At 35.7% G+C, this 14,618-nt stretch overlaps 1 protein-coding gene across 25 annotated transcripts in view; it reads left to right on the forward strand.

Moving 5' to 3' along the window:
• The window catches only part of Huwe1 (HECT, UBA and WWE domain containing E3 ubiquitin protein ligase 1), a 200,895-nt gene that overhangs the window by 127,853 nt on the left and 58,424 nt on the right, over window positions 1-14,618 (forward strand). For all 25 annotated transcript variants that reach the window (XM_031369185.1, XM_031369177.1, XM_031369166.1 and 22 more), the window contains 7 exons: window positions 2,978-3,084; window positions 3,219-3,396; window positions 4,262-4,353; window positions 4,932-5,143; window positions 10,368-10,425; window positions 11,302-11,478; window positions 14,219-14,464. In XM_031369185.1, the coding sequence (XP_031225045.1) occupies window positions 2,978-3,084; window positions 3,219-3,396; window positions 4,262-4,353; window positions 4,932-5,143; window positions 10,368-10,425; window positions 11,302-11,478; window positions 14,219-14,464 (1,070 nt within the window). The remainder of the gene's footprint in view (window positions 1-2,977; window positions 3,085-3,218; window positions 3,397-4,261; window positions 4,354-4,931; window positions 5,144-10,367; window positions 10,426-11,301; window positions 11,479-14,218; window positions 14,465-14,618) is intronic.

The following is a 14,618-nucleotide window of genomic DNA, read 5'->3' on the forward strand; positions in this document are numbered from 1 at the left end:
TCCTGGAACTCACTCTTTAGATCAGGCTAGCCTCGAATTCAGAAATCTGCCTTCCTCTGCCTCCCAAGTGCTGGGATTAAAGGCGTACAATCTTTGTTCTTTATTACCTTAATTTTTTTTCTTCCCCATCTTACTGCTGCAGTGGATAGGGCTTCTTTGCCCTCTTCTTTGTGACTTTAGAGGGGAAAACATTTCAATATTTTACCACTATGATGTTAAGCAAAGATTTCATGGTACAGTTCTTCTTACCAAGGTTCGGTTGATATAGTAAAATTGTAAGTAATCCTTTGGTATGATTTTTTAAGTTTATTACTTGTATAGGTAGGGACATTCAAGGCTTGGGGATGAGAATATGTACGCTCATAATGGAGCATGTGACTAGGTAGTAGTTGTTTTGTTTCGTGTTTTAATTTGAAGAAAGATGGGTTAGAGTGGTGAAGATGTAGGGGTGATGGTTTATGTACCACATGGTAGCCACATGTCTTACCACTGAGCTGGACCAGCCATCTTTTTACTTTATATCATGAGATGAATTCTCAGTATATTACCCAGATTAGTCTTGAATTTATTCAAGCCCAAGCTAGGTTTTAACTTGAAATTCTCTTCTCTTGACAAACCAGGATTTCATTCCTGTGCTACCAGGCTTATCATTTAGGAATACACGGGCTTCAATTAACCCATTCAATATTGATGAGAGAACTTTGGGGATACAGGAAGCAAATGAAACTAGCTCCTTGAACAAATTCAAATATGGTTGTATAATTCTATTTCAATGGTCTTTGATATTATCATAATTTCATATAAATGAGTTTCAGAAAGGCCAAAATGTGTGCATTCAACTCAGTGCAATTGTAGCAATTGTGTGGCTCCATGGATATAATAGTCTTTTTTACCTCAGGCAGTAGATGTCCAGGAGAAGTCAGTATGGATGTTTGATCCTTTTGGAACTATTTAGTAATATAATTTAATGTTTGGGTTTCTTAGTTATTTACTGAAATATTTACCTTTTGTCTATTGACCGATATGTCACAAGACATCCCTTTGAGATACAAACTACTTTATGACAACTGTAGTCTAATGTTTGTTAATCAACCATCACAGAACTATACTATTTTGTCAGTTATTGAGGATTTCCGGTTTACGGCAGAAACCAGGACATTGTCTGAGTAGCTTCATTGAGTTAAGCCCCTGTTAATGAACCAAATATGTTTGCATTCACTTCAAGGATGGCAATGTGACCCAGTGTTTCCATTCTTAGTGAAACTTCATGAAACAGGTATACTTTGTAGTTGGATCTATGATATTCCAGTTACTAAATGTAATATGAATACAGGTCAGGTCGTGTAATGGAGTTGGAGTTGTAACAAAGGAAAATCGGCCTAAGATAGAGTTCCTACTGGGAAAATTTGTATCAGACCAGACAAACAGGGATACAGTTAAAGTAGGGTTAACAAAGGACATTGCACATGCTTTCATTTAGTTAAGTATCTGGGAATAATAAGATTCATAAATGGAAAGTAAAAGAGGAAGTATGTGGCAAGGTCACAGTGACCTGTAGTAATTTCACCCTGAAACTCACCAAATAAAGAATTTGATATTTCTTATCCTATGCTGACTTTTATCACAGGGGTTTTGTTTGTAGCCTTGGCTTTCCTGGAACTCACCCTGTAGACTTGAGTGGCCCCAAACTCATGAAGATCTGCCTGTCTCTGCCTCCTGAGTGCTGGGATTAAAGACATGTGCCACAAGCAACTGGCTTTGGTCTTTACTGTTATGTTTACTTTTATCCTCTTTATTGTATCTTCATTAGTCTCCTTGGCTTCCTTACACTTTCATCTCCTGACTTCTAAGCCCTTTACATTATTTTCTGTAGCCTGTCTAATGCCAGTGTCATCATGAATAATAGCTTACTTAACCGGAATGAAATTGATAATCAATTTGAATATTGAATTCCAAGAAAGCCAGGCTATGTTTGCACATATGGTTGCATATGACTGAAGTTTAGCATTCCACTGTCGATTCTGTCTGTCAAGTAAAAGAAAGTAGGTCTGAGTAGTGGTTATAATAATAATGGTATATAATAATGGTATATGGAATGGTAGTCAAACAACAGGAAATCAGAGCTTATTGGACTCTGGAGTTATACATTTTTGGTTGTATATCATGAAAGCTACAGTTGATACTGGGTTGATAATCTTGTGCTACTCCTCAAACCTTTATGTGAATTTCTACTTTTGAAGTGCAATGAAAGTTCTGGAGGGGTCAATATTATGTTCACAAAACATTGAGAACTTAATTTCTTTATTTCTTTGTTTATTTATGAGATCGCATGTCTCATGCTGACTTTAAACTATGTAGTTTAAAGCTATGTAGCACAGGATGATCTTAGGTTTCTAGTCCTCCCAAGTATACCTCCTGCATACATTGGGAGTCTTAACCAGCCTTATAATCCAAATGTATGCAGGAGGTGCAGTGCCTTCTTTTATGGCAGTGCCTTCTTTTATGGCCGTGCCTAGATTCATTGTGTGCTCTGATCTATCAGTGCCTTTGGGAACTTAATGTTTTCTGAATATTATGAATAGGTTGGTAGTATGATAGAAGCATAATTTCTTTAAAAAGGCTTGTTAGTGTTAGTTGATATCTCTGTGGTGTCCTGCTCTTTTCTGAAGAGAAATGGAGGAGTACATCTGGGGTAGAAGGGTGGTGAAGAAGGGATTGGGAGGAGTGGAGAAAGGGAATCTGTTTTCTGATATGTGATTATGAGAGAAGAATAAATAGAAAGGAATGATCACTCATATAATAAAATTCCTAATATTTATTGGACTACTCTTGGTATTCTGCTGGAAAATTGTTTTCATAATAAGCACACAAGTCTAAATTATTAAATATTTAGTGTATATGTTTTAAGATTTTATTTATTTGCTTTTAATACCTATGAAGAGTCTCAGTTTCCCATATTTTTTATCTTACTTTTTAGCTACTGAAGTGGTGACTGTGTTTGTATTTCAAGAGCCATCACTGCTGTCCTCGCTCCAAGACAATGGACTGACAGATGTCATGCTGCATGCACTGCTCATCAAAGATGTAAGTTCATTCTACTACTATAAAACGACTATTCCTGTGTACTCCCTGTTTCCACAGATACGTGTACCACATGCTTTAGAAGCAAGTTTGAAATAAGATATTGTGTGCATTCAAACCCTCTTCGTCTTTACTAGGTTCCTGCTACAAGGGAAGTTCTTGGTTCCCTCCCAAATGTATTCAGCGCACTTTGCTTGAATGCCCGAGGTCTTCAGTCTTTTGTACAATGTCAGCCATTTGAACGGCTCTTCAAAGTTCTTCTGTCTCCTGATTACCTCCCAGCCATGCGGAGGAGGAGGAGTTCTGATCCTCTTGGTGAGTTGCTACTATTCATTTTATAACAGAAAGTTGGTTTTGGCAAGGAAAGTTTTCCTTGACTACACATCGTTTCTCTGGCTAGGTATTTTCAGCTCAACGGGAATTAGCACCATGTATTCTATTATTACAGGTAGGAAGGAATACTTCATACTTAGTCTCTCTCTGCATAGTATTTCCATGCTTCTGAATAGTTCACTGTCCTGATGTTGGTAAGAAACAGGTATAGGGACCAGTGATTTATTTTTCAAGTCTACCATCTAGTCTACAAAAGGAAGAAATTAGTCTGATGTTGTGAACAGATTACTCATTTTTTTCTAAAATAGTTGCAGCTAATTACATTTTCTTCTTGGTGTATTTTGAGTGTTGATTGCTGAGGCACAAGAGAGAGAAATATTGTAATTTGTAAAAGTGTACTACTTTCTTACTTAGGAGGCTGAGTCTGGGCATTTGAATTCAGCCTGCTCATTATAATGAGGGGACAACACAACAGCATTCACCCCCTACCTTCCCCATATCCCCATTTCAGATATAAATGTGTTCTGTACTTCCATTCACCGATGCAGCATTCTAGTACTGATTATTCTTCATGGAGACATCTTAAGGGTTATGTTTCTTCCTTTTCTACTCCTTTTTCTATAAGACTAGCTTAGACTTTGGCAATGCAGTTTGTTAAACTGATCCCTTTCTTCTTCCTCCTCCTCCACTGTGATTTGGTGGATTAAGGCTTACATGAATTAATTCAAGATTTTGTGTTGTTGCTAGACAGTCCCATGAAGTAGCTCGTTTTCTTCTTTCCATCTTAAATTGGCACAAAAAATTTTGGGCTCAGTATAACTTTTAGGCTAATTTTTTTCTCCTTAAGGGGATACTGCATCCAACCTGGGGAGTGCTGTTGATGAGCTCATGAGACATCAGCCTACCCTCAAAACAGATGCAACAACTGCTATCATCAAGGTAGGGATTGATAATGGCTATGACTTTGGGAAGGATATTTTATCTGCTTAATTTCTTAATTTCTGGCTTTTTTTGGGCTGCTGCTTTGCAAAACCAAAAGGTATAACCATTAGTTAAGCCTTTATGTTAAAGTCTTTAACAGATTTTATGTTGATTCCATTCTTTTAAATACTGAATCATTTTCTGAATTAACACAGTTCCTTTGTTTAGTGTAAACCTGTCTGTATTGCTTTCTTATGAGATTAACAAATACACAAAGGCTCAGCTTCTGTTTGTATGAGCATCCTTGTTATCCCGTTTTTCTTGACTTTTCCTCTTCCTCATTTCTCCTTCCTCCATTGCCAGTGGATTATTAGAATCTGTATATAAGATACTGGTGCATAGTAAATTAGGACAGGGATGTGACCTTGAGTGATTTTTTTTAAACTTTTTACACAACATTTTTTTGTTTGTTTTTTAAAAATGGATTTAATGGCTATGTTTCAGCAGTGTTGTGTATATTACACATAGACACCCTTTACAAAATGTTAGACATTCCTTTATCATAAATAAGTAATCTTTTTCTCTCTGACTTATAGTTACTTGAAGAAATCTGTAATCTTGGAAGAGATCCTAAATACATTTGTCAGAAGCCATCCATTCAGAAAGCAGATGGTACTGCTAGTGCTCCTCCTCCAAGGTCTAATCATGCTGCAGAAGAGGCTTCTAGTGAAGATGAGGAGGAAGAGGAAGTACAGGCCATGCAGAGCTTTAATTCTGCCCAGCAGAATGAAACTGAGCCCAATCAGCAGTAAGTGTTTATAGGTCAAATTCTCTTACCTTATGATGCTACTTAATGTAGTATCCCAACAGTTTTATTTTTAACCTCTGTGGTGGCAGTAGCCACACCTCTAATCCTACTATTTGGGTGGCAGAAGCTGGCCAATCTCTGTGAGTTTGGAGGCCATCCAGGGCCACACAGAGAAACACTGGCTGGCAGGATTGGAGTTGTGGGGTCTTTTTATTCATTTATTTTTTTAATGTCCATCATGATGGAACTCTAAGCCTTGCTCAAGCAAAGCAACTGCATATACTCCACCTTTTATGTCACTTCAGTCTATAAAAAAATAAAAAATACACCAGATCATTTTAAAGTTCTTTCTGGCCTTTTATGTGTTTTCTTCCTTTATTCTTTCCTCTGTAGTGTCATAATGATGTGATGTAATAGCACTGGTTGCCTTTGAAAATTATTTTCCTTAAAATTTTAGTTCATGCTGTCAAATCTGAATTCAGTATTCCAAGTAAATAACATTTTCCGCCTCTGTGCTTGAAACAGAGGGGGAAACAGTGTTTTATGTCAGATATGGAAGCAGTGTTTATAGACAGTCATATATTCATACATGTAATAAATATTCCTTTGATGTGTAGATACTTTTGAAAAGGGCATGAGTGTTTCAGTTGTGAGTGGATAGTTTTGATCTGGTGCTAAACTGGGACGTTGGGAGTTAGGAAACTAGTCTGGTAGAGTATAAAGCCAGGAATAGCAGAAGTAAAAAGATTTCCTGGAACTCTGGCAGTGTACTTGGTGTTGTCAGTAATTTTTGAGGGGAGTCATTACTTAATCTCTTTGCCTGAGACAGCAAACATAACTCTTTAGTGCTCTCTTCAAGAGGGAAACATTCTTAAATTATGGCTTTTCTCCTCAATGGAGTATAAATAAGTTACAGAATTTCTTTCCCACCTACTCTGATTGCCAGTAACCCTACAGAGTTGAGTTGCTTTTCTTGTCTACAAATGAAAAAAGATTTGTTGAATGTAGAGTGTGGTTGGTGGTGATTATAAGTCAAGTTGTATGTATCTACATATATAGTATATTCCAAATTCAAGCTGCTGTTAGAATAAATTAACATTTTCTGAATATCACTCATTTCTTCATACTATATTCCTTTCTTGAGGTATTGTATATCACTGTCTATATTAGTTCCTTATTTGGGACCTTTTCCAGTTGGGAAAGCAAGCTTATCTTTTCCCATATGCTGATACTTTTCTCTATTAATCTATATAAATTCTTATTTATTTGTGCAATGACTCCCTATCTCTGTATTTAATTGATTTATCAAAGAGCTTTAGATCAAGTGCCTGTCAACTTTCTGCTATCTGCCCTCTTTCCAGTTTATATTTTCCCCCCATTCCCTTCTCCCTCTCTTACTCCAGCCCTGCTCACTCCGGGCCACAGGTTTTTTTGTTGCTCATTATGGATGGTTGTGAGCCACTATGTGATTGCTGGGTTTTGAACTTATGACCTCCAGAAAAGCAGTCAGTGCTCTTAGTTGCTGAGCCATCTCACCTGCCCTCCACTTTACATTCTTAAGTTGACCTACAATTCCTAATTCTTTGCCCCTATCCATCTTCCAGTGCCATATGTAAATATCCAAATGTAACTTTTATATGTATGTTCAAATATTTCCACAAAGCACAATGCACTTTTTATTTTCTGCTTTTTTCCATCCCAAAATGGAGCTACTGATCTTACTTCTATTATACATGAAATAATTTTGTATATTCAAGAATACCCTATAAATATAATACAAATGTGCATCTAATATATATAGTTTCTTGCATTTGGTTTTACTTATTGTGTTTCAGGGATTCATCCATGTTATTAACATGTCTCAGTCATCTTGAGTAATTATTGTATAACTATGGTTACATTTATTTAGTTTCCTGTTGATGAACTTGGTTTCTATTTTGCTGAGGCTAAGATAGTGCCTTTTATTCTTACTTTTAAAGTAATGATGGCTTATGAATGATACTGAAATAGTTTTTGTTGGAAATGTAGAATAAAAGCACTTAGGCATTGTAAAACAGTCTCAATTCTTAGGTTTCTAATCTACATTCACAAACTGAGGTCTTGCTATGTATGCATGTAAGGAGGAGCTCAGGATTCATTGTACTTATCCTCGAACTCAGTCTTCCTCTTCAGCCTTCTAAGTACTGAGGATTATGACTGTTGGTACATCTGGCCACTCTGTCATTCTATAACAAGCCTTTCACGCCCTCCAAAAGAGCTTTCTGATTCTTACTGCTTTTCAGGGCCATGTGGCACATTCTACCATGATAGAACATACTAATAGACATCATAGTTTAAAGTTACCCTGGTCCTAAACTGTGGGGGGGAGAAGCTGATCTTGCTTTTTCAACCAAGGCCCATGTTCCATAACAGTCCCAGCAAGTGCCTGTCAGTTCTTCATTCTAAATGATGTGATGGGATGTGGGGGAGTGTGGCCTGATATTTCCAGGCTGTTGTAAATCTTGGAGCAATTTTAAAAGTGCAGGTCCATGACCTAACTGAGGAACTTTTAAATTATATGCATAAGTCTATGGTCTATTCAGCTCTATAGCATTTGTTTGTGAGTATAGAGATTGAGCCAGCTTCTTTGCCAAAGGCAGTCTCTTCGAGAGCCAAGAAATTCTATCTTAGGCAGAGGAGAATTTGACAATTATAACTCATTTACAAAAACAGATTTTTGTTGCTCAGGGATGTGACTGCTTCAAATAAAGTTAAACTTAGGCTTGTAGGTAAATTACTTTTGGAGATAACTGATCATTTTTACTTATTTTTAAATGGCTTTAAAATAATGTAGTAGGAAAGAACAGAAATAGATATATGAATGAGTCTGCTCCTGGAGTTGTATTAAGAACAATACTGTTGGTTTGTTTTTTTTTCTACAACTTCCTTTTTAGCAATGAAAGGGAAATCTGATTTTCATTTCATTATATTAACCTATGCTCCACACTAGATCATAGTTGCCATCTACAAAGAGGCAAGAATTTCATTGAATTGGAGTGGTATCTGTACTTGTAGTTTTTATAGGTGGATCTTTAGGTTCTTTCCAAGGTGGTGAGGCTGAGTTGAAAAGGATAATTAATTGATCAAGTAATGGAATTGTGCAGTTGTGAAAGGAAATGTTCTTTTCAGTTCTGGCTTAAAGATTTCCTTTCTTTGGAGGGTCTTAAGCCTTTGAAGGAAGTTTCTCAGAGTGGTATGAATACTTAACCTGATACTGAAAATCAAACAGCACAGTGCATTGTGGGGAACAGTCTATACTAATTTACTATTATTTCTTGTGCCTGTGTTTGACAACAAAGGGTAGTTCAGAGACCCAGAGAGACCTAAGGTAAACTTTGCAATGTAAGGATTAAAACAACCTCCCAGATTTCATAATCATCTCATTGTCTAATTTCTGGGGTAATGTGGCCATTTGAAGTTCCTCACAAGGCTAGCAATGCCACCCTGCTTCGTACTCTGCCCAGAAGGCTCCAATCAAGTCCTCTTCCTGAGGCACTTTCTACATGAAAAGGTGTGTAAGCTGCCACATAAGCCATTCTGCTCGAGCCTAGAGAGTATAAAGGGCCACTTCCATCACTACTTGCCTTTAGTCTCTGTGATTTTTAATAATTTACCAATCAAGGAAAATGAAGTGGAATCCAATAAAATCCTTCTATGAATAAAGGTCAAACAAAACTAAAAAGATTTCCTCTGTTTGTACAAAAGTCATTGCCCACGGGACTAGAAAAATAGCTGACTTTGCTGCTGCTCTAATGGAAGACTGGACTTAAGTTCAGTCTTCTTGTTAGGTAGCTTACAATCACCTGCAACTCCAACTTCTATGTGATCTCATGCCTCTGGTCTCTCCAGTTAACCTGCACTCACATGTATATACTCATACATAATAACATAGACTAAACTATAAAAACAAGATTCTTTTGCATGTTTTCCCCCCACTTTTCTTTATTTTACTTAGTATACATGTTGTATAATCTCATACACATGTGAAAGGTCAGAGGACAACATTCATGAGTTGATTCTCTGCTTCCCTGGATTCTGATGATTGAACTCAAATTATAAGGCTTGCATGGTGAGTGTTTACATGCTGTACCATCTCACCAGTCCATTGAAAAGTTTTCCGTAGAGGATGTTTATAAAATCATTAACCCTAAAGCCTTGGATGTTTCATTACTGAAGCTATTCTTAAAGCCTCTTTGTTTTCTTCCTCACTCTTCTGCCAAGTGTTTTCATAGTTGGCAAATTTTTATATATTGTCAGAGATGAGAACTATTTGCATTTTATCTTGCCTCTTTTACTATCTATCTTTCATCTCAACACCACTATCTCTGTTCCTACTTAAGTTTTCTTCCTTTCTGTCTTTTCATGTCAGTACACTATTGTATGGTCATTTCCCCCTGTCATTTTCTTGGCAAAAGACAGTTTAATTTAAAGATATCTTTTCTAAGTCTATAACCTCATTAGCATCCATTGTTGAAGCATTTGAAAAAGCTAAAAAAACTTGATAAACTGTTATAAAATTCAGGAACTGTCATCCTGCTAGTACAAGTTAATAGAAAAAGGAGGCCTTTGAAATTGACTTTAGCTTTGTCTATTCATAAGGATTTGTCCGTCTTAAGCAATTTTTGGTTTTTTTGAGACAAAGTTTCTTTGTGTAACAACCCCTGATTTTTCTGGTATCCACTTTATAGAGTAGCCTGGCCTTGAATTCAGAAAGCTCCTCCTACCTATGCTGCCTCTTGAGTACTAGTATTGAAAGCATATTCCGCTATACTTGGCTAATAGTAAAGTTTTTTGAACAAAACAAGCATCCTCTTATTTCTAAGCTCTTTATCTAACATAAGATTATTACTATGTTTTCTTCATTTCCTGTAAGCAAATGTTTGGTCCTTTACTTCAATTTATTTACAGTATTTTCATAATGTTGAAGTTTTCTAACAGTAATTTCTCTTAGATAGGATGTGTCATTTGTGATAAGTATAATAATTGCTATATTGTTATTGCCTATTTTTTATTTTAAACTCTACCTTCATTATTGATTTCAGCTCTGTTTTTCTTCATGTCTTAGTCTTAAGGTTCAGTCATATACTAAAGGCTCTAGGAGCATGACTTAGTAAAAGGACTTCATTTTGTTCCCTTACCCTGGTGGTGTGAATTTCTGTATAACTGACTCTCTTCTCCTTAACAGGGTTGTTGGTACAGAGGAACGTATACCTATACCCCTCATGGATTACATCCTTAATGTGGTAAGATTCATTGTAGAGCTAAAGATGTGTACTTTTCAGGAAAATATGTCAGGTTGTCAGAGCATAGTCATTTAATGTTTATTTTCTCTAGAGCCGTTGAAGTACAGAGGGAAAGGTGTGCAAAACTGGAGATAATTTGTTCTTGCTCCATTTTCAGTAACTTAACCAGTATTCTCAGCCTTTTTCTATTTTCAACTTTTGTTCACTGTTATTGTACATTTGAATTTTAACAGGATTTAGTGTGCTAACCAATATTATGTCAGAATTTGTCCAACATGCTTTTCCCCCATTTTACCCCTCCGCCCTCAAGTACATAGCCCTTTTAGTTTCCTATATCATTAGGAAAATTTGAAGAGCACTAAAATTTTCACAGGATTTAGTATCTACTTAGCATTTATTCTAGACTATTAAGCACTTATACTTTCACAGATCATTTTTCTTGTGCCTTTGTATTCATTGATAAATTCTTTCTATTCCTCAAAGTTTTTGTTTTGTTTTAATTCAAATCACGATTCCTGGAGTTCATTTTTCTTTCTAACGACTCACGTGGGAAGTGTCATAACAATCAGAGTACATGAGACAATTAAGACATTATGCCTGTTTCTGCCACTAATTTAGAGTGTTGCTTTGAGGAAGTCATTTAGCTTCTCTTTGCTTTCAAATTGACTTCTGGAGTGGTTAAAAAGGTAGATTGGGAAGTTGTTTATTTTCTGGTTAATATGAGAATGTGCTAATTATCCCTGTTAATTAAAGTTTGGTATTACAGAAAATACTGATTTCTTGCTAATATGTTGTCCCTATCCTGATGCCAAACTGACCTTTTACATCCAAGTGTTAGCCTCTAACTTGTTTTAAAAAAACCTTTTCATTATCTAGATGAAATTTGTGGAATCTATTTTGAGCAACAATACAACAGATGACCACTGTCAAGAATTTGTAAATCAGAAAGGACTCTTACCTTTGGTTACCATTTTGGGTCTTCCCAATCTGCCCATTGACTTTCCCACATCTGCTGCCTGTCAGGCTGTTGCAGGTGTCTGCAAATCCATATTGGTAAGAAACATCTAGCTAAATATTTTACATCTATGTATGTATTTTCATTGTGTTCTCCCTTACTTTTAGTTAAATATTGATAAATTTGTGTTTCACTTAATATATTTTTATACTATTTCCCATAGTAATATTATTTATTTTTCTTTGTTTTTGCATTTGCGTGTAGTTCTGCCATTTGAATTCATGAGTGTAAATTATTTCCAGGAAAGCTTCCTAGCTTTCTCCATGCTTTGTTATGATAGTGATTTCTGGGTTTAGTATGCTCGTTCATTTTGCAGTGTTTGTTCCTTTTCCCCAAGCTTTATGAGTTATGAATTGATATGTAATTTATTGCTTAAAATTTTCCAAAAACAAAGTTTCTTGATTTCCACAACAACTTTGATTTTTGCAAATTACTTGTTCTCCCCTAATGCCTTTAGTAATTATTCTACTTTCTCAACCTGAAAGTACCTTATGTAATAGCATTGTATAGCATTTAAGAGTATTATGGTAACACCAAGTGTTTATCAGTTTTATGAATTTCCTTTTGAAAGCTAAATGATATTTTATGAAATACACTCTACATCATTTTGCCTGTTCTTCTGTTACTGGACATTTAGGTTGCTTCTATTTTTGCCTTTGATGAATATTGTTGTAAACTTGAGTGTATAAATAGTGCTTCAAGATTTGCCCTTTGAATCCTTTTGGTGTATACTTTGAAGGGTAATAGCTTAATCGTGTGTGTGTGTGTGTGTGTGTGTGTGTGTGTGTGTGTGTGTGTGTGTGTGAAACCTTTAAACTACTTTTCCAAGATGAAATTCTGTTCCTAGTAGCGGCACATAAGGATTGTAATTTCATCATCTCCATGCCAGATCTTTGTTTTTTGTTTTTTGTTTTTTTTCTTAAATAATAGCCATCCTTGGATATAAAGTAGTACTTCGTTTTCATTTTGACTTGCATTTCCCAAATAATTGGTGGTGTTGACCATAGCATTTCTTTTTTTTTTCCATGTTTACACTTATTTAATACATAAGAATGTGTTAAAAATACAAATTTGCTGATTTGTGTACTTGAGTTATTGTTTATGTGTGCATCTTTTGCTAAATGTATATTCGTGTCCTTTATTTTATATTTAATCGAATTAAGGTGTTTTGCTGTTGATTGTGGAATGTCTCTGTATATATTGAATATCAGCCTCTCTTTCAGATACATCGCTTGCAAATATCCTCATTTTATGGGTTGCCTGTTTATTTGGTTGACAGTACCTTTGACATACTAAAGGTTTTGATGCTGACCACGCCCACTTTGTCTTTTGTTATTGTTATTGCTTTTGTTTTCTGTGCTTTTGGTGTTGATCCAAGAAATTTCAGACAGTTTTATTCCTATACTTTAATCTAGGTATTATGAGTTTTCAGTTCTTAAGTCTTGATACATTTGGAGTATTTAGATACAAAAAAGGTTCCAGTTTATTTATTTCATTTGTTTAATATTACATTCCCCCAATATCATTCATTGAAAAGACTGTACTTTTATTAAACCATCTCCTATCACTCTTTTCAAACACAACTTAAATATAAAATGTGGCGGTTTCTTTCTCTATTCTTTTCCATCGATTGTCCAATACCACAATTTTGATAAATCAATTATAAGGTTGGAAATCAGTAAGTGTGAGACCTCCAAATTGAGTTGTGGTCTCATACCCCAGAATTATTTTGTTTTTTTGGGGGTTCTTTGAAAAGGTGTAAGTGAATTACAAGAGAAATTTTATATCTGCCTCCAACCCAGCAAAAGATTGGGGAATTTTGATAGTAATTACAATAAAGTTCCTCTGTTGGCTCTTTTGTGCAGTGATAAAAAATTTCTAGAAACTGCAATTTAATGTTTTATTTTGTTTCACTCTTTGCAGGTGTAAAGTGCTTTCATAAGAGAACAAGGGGAAAGGACTGATCTAACTACCCCACCTCTAAGATGCTCTGTGAGGAGGGATAGATTTATTTCAAGCCATAGGAAGGCAAATAATTTCTAGCTTTGCATAACAAGTGGTAATCTTTAATTGCCAGATTTTTCTTCCCTAACTTGAAAAGAAATGTAATATTTGAATTTGTATATTAAAATAATTTGCCTTCCTGATGCCAATCTCAGAGTCACCATTCTTATTTTGGAAAGAAGATAGCTTTATAGCTCTGAAAGTACTTCTTGATAGTTTGACTAGCCTCGTCAGCTTTTATAATACTTGCTTTCTCCTTTATTTCCCTTTGTACCATTTGTACTGCTAGATATGGATACAACTGTTTAATTTATGTAATATTGTATGAGTTTGAGTTTCACATGCCATCTCAGCCTCCTTCCTCAAATATTTAATACAATACTTATTCAAATATCCATTTACTCATTAGAAATAAATGGAAAACACCATTGTAATGTGGTTTATTTTCAAGATTTGGAAATTTGCCTAACATTGCTCCTTTCTAAGAAAATTTGAAACTAACCTCTTACACAGCAGTACAACAGACAGTCCTGTTTGAAAATTACATGCTTTAAGTATGATTGGCTCATCAAGTTTAAAAATAGTACGTTATTACACAAAGTAGTGAAATATATCATTCCTGCCTTCATATTTTGTTACTGCCATTTATAAATTGAGAAACGTAACTGACTGAAATTTCGGAGAGTTCAAGTAATAGTCACTTTCACTGTAAATGTTAAGAACGTAATGTATGTGTTTCATTACATAGAGACACATTCATAATTCTTGTTTCAGACCCTGTCACATGAACCCAAAGTTCTTCAAGAAGGTCTCCTTCAGTTAGACTTGATCCTTTCCTCCTTGGAGCCTTTACATCGGCCCATTGAATCCCCTGGGGGCTCTGTGTTACTGAGAGAATTGGCATGTGCAGGCAATGTTGCTGATGCTACCCTCTCAGCTCAGGCCACACCTCTGTTGCATGCACTCACTGCTGCCCATGCCTACATCATGATGTTTGTTCACACTTGCAGAGTTGGACAGGTAAGAATTATCTTGGGGCTGTGGTTTCAGCTTAAAGCCAATAAAATGGCAAGGGCATATGTACACCTGCTAGATTACTGTGCTTGGGAGGAAATATACCTAGAGTAGTAGCTGAAAGAACAGCCTTATTTTTATTTATTACTGGGTTGTTTTT

Source organism: Mastomys coucha, chromosome X (assembly GCF_008632895.1).
Source record: "Mastomys coucha isolate ucsf_1 chromosome X, UCSF_Mcou_1, whole genome shotgun sequence".
Taxonomy (NCBI): domain Eukaryota; kingdom Metazoa; phylum Chordata; class Mammalia; order Rodentia; family Muridae; genus Mastomys; species Mastomys coucha.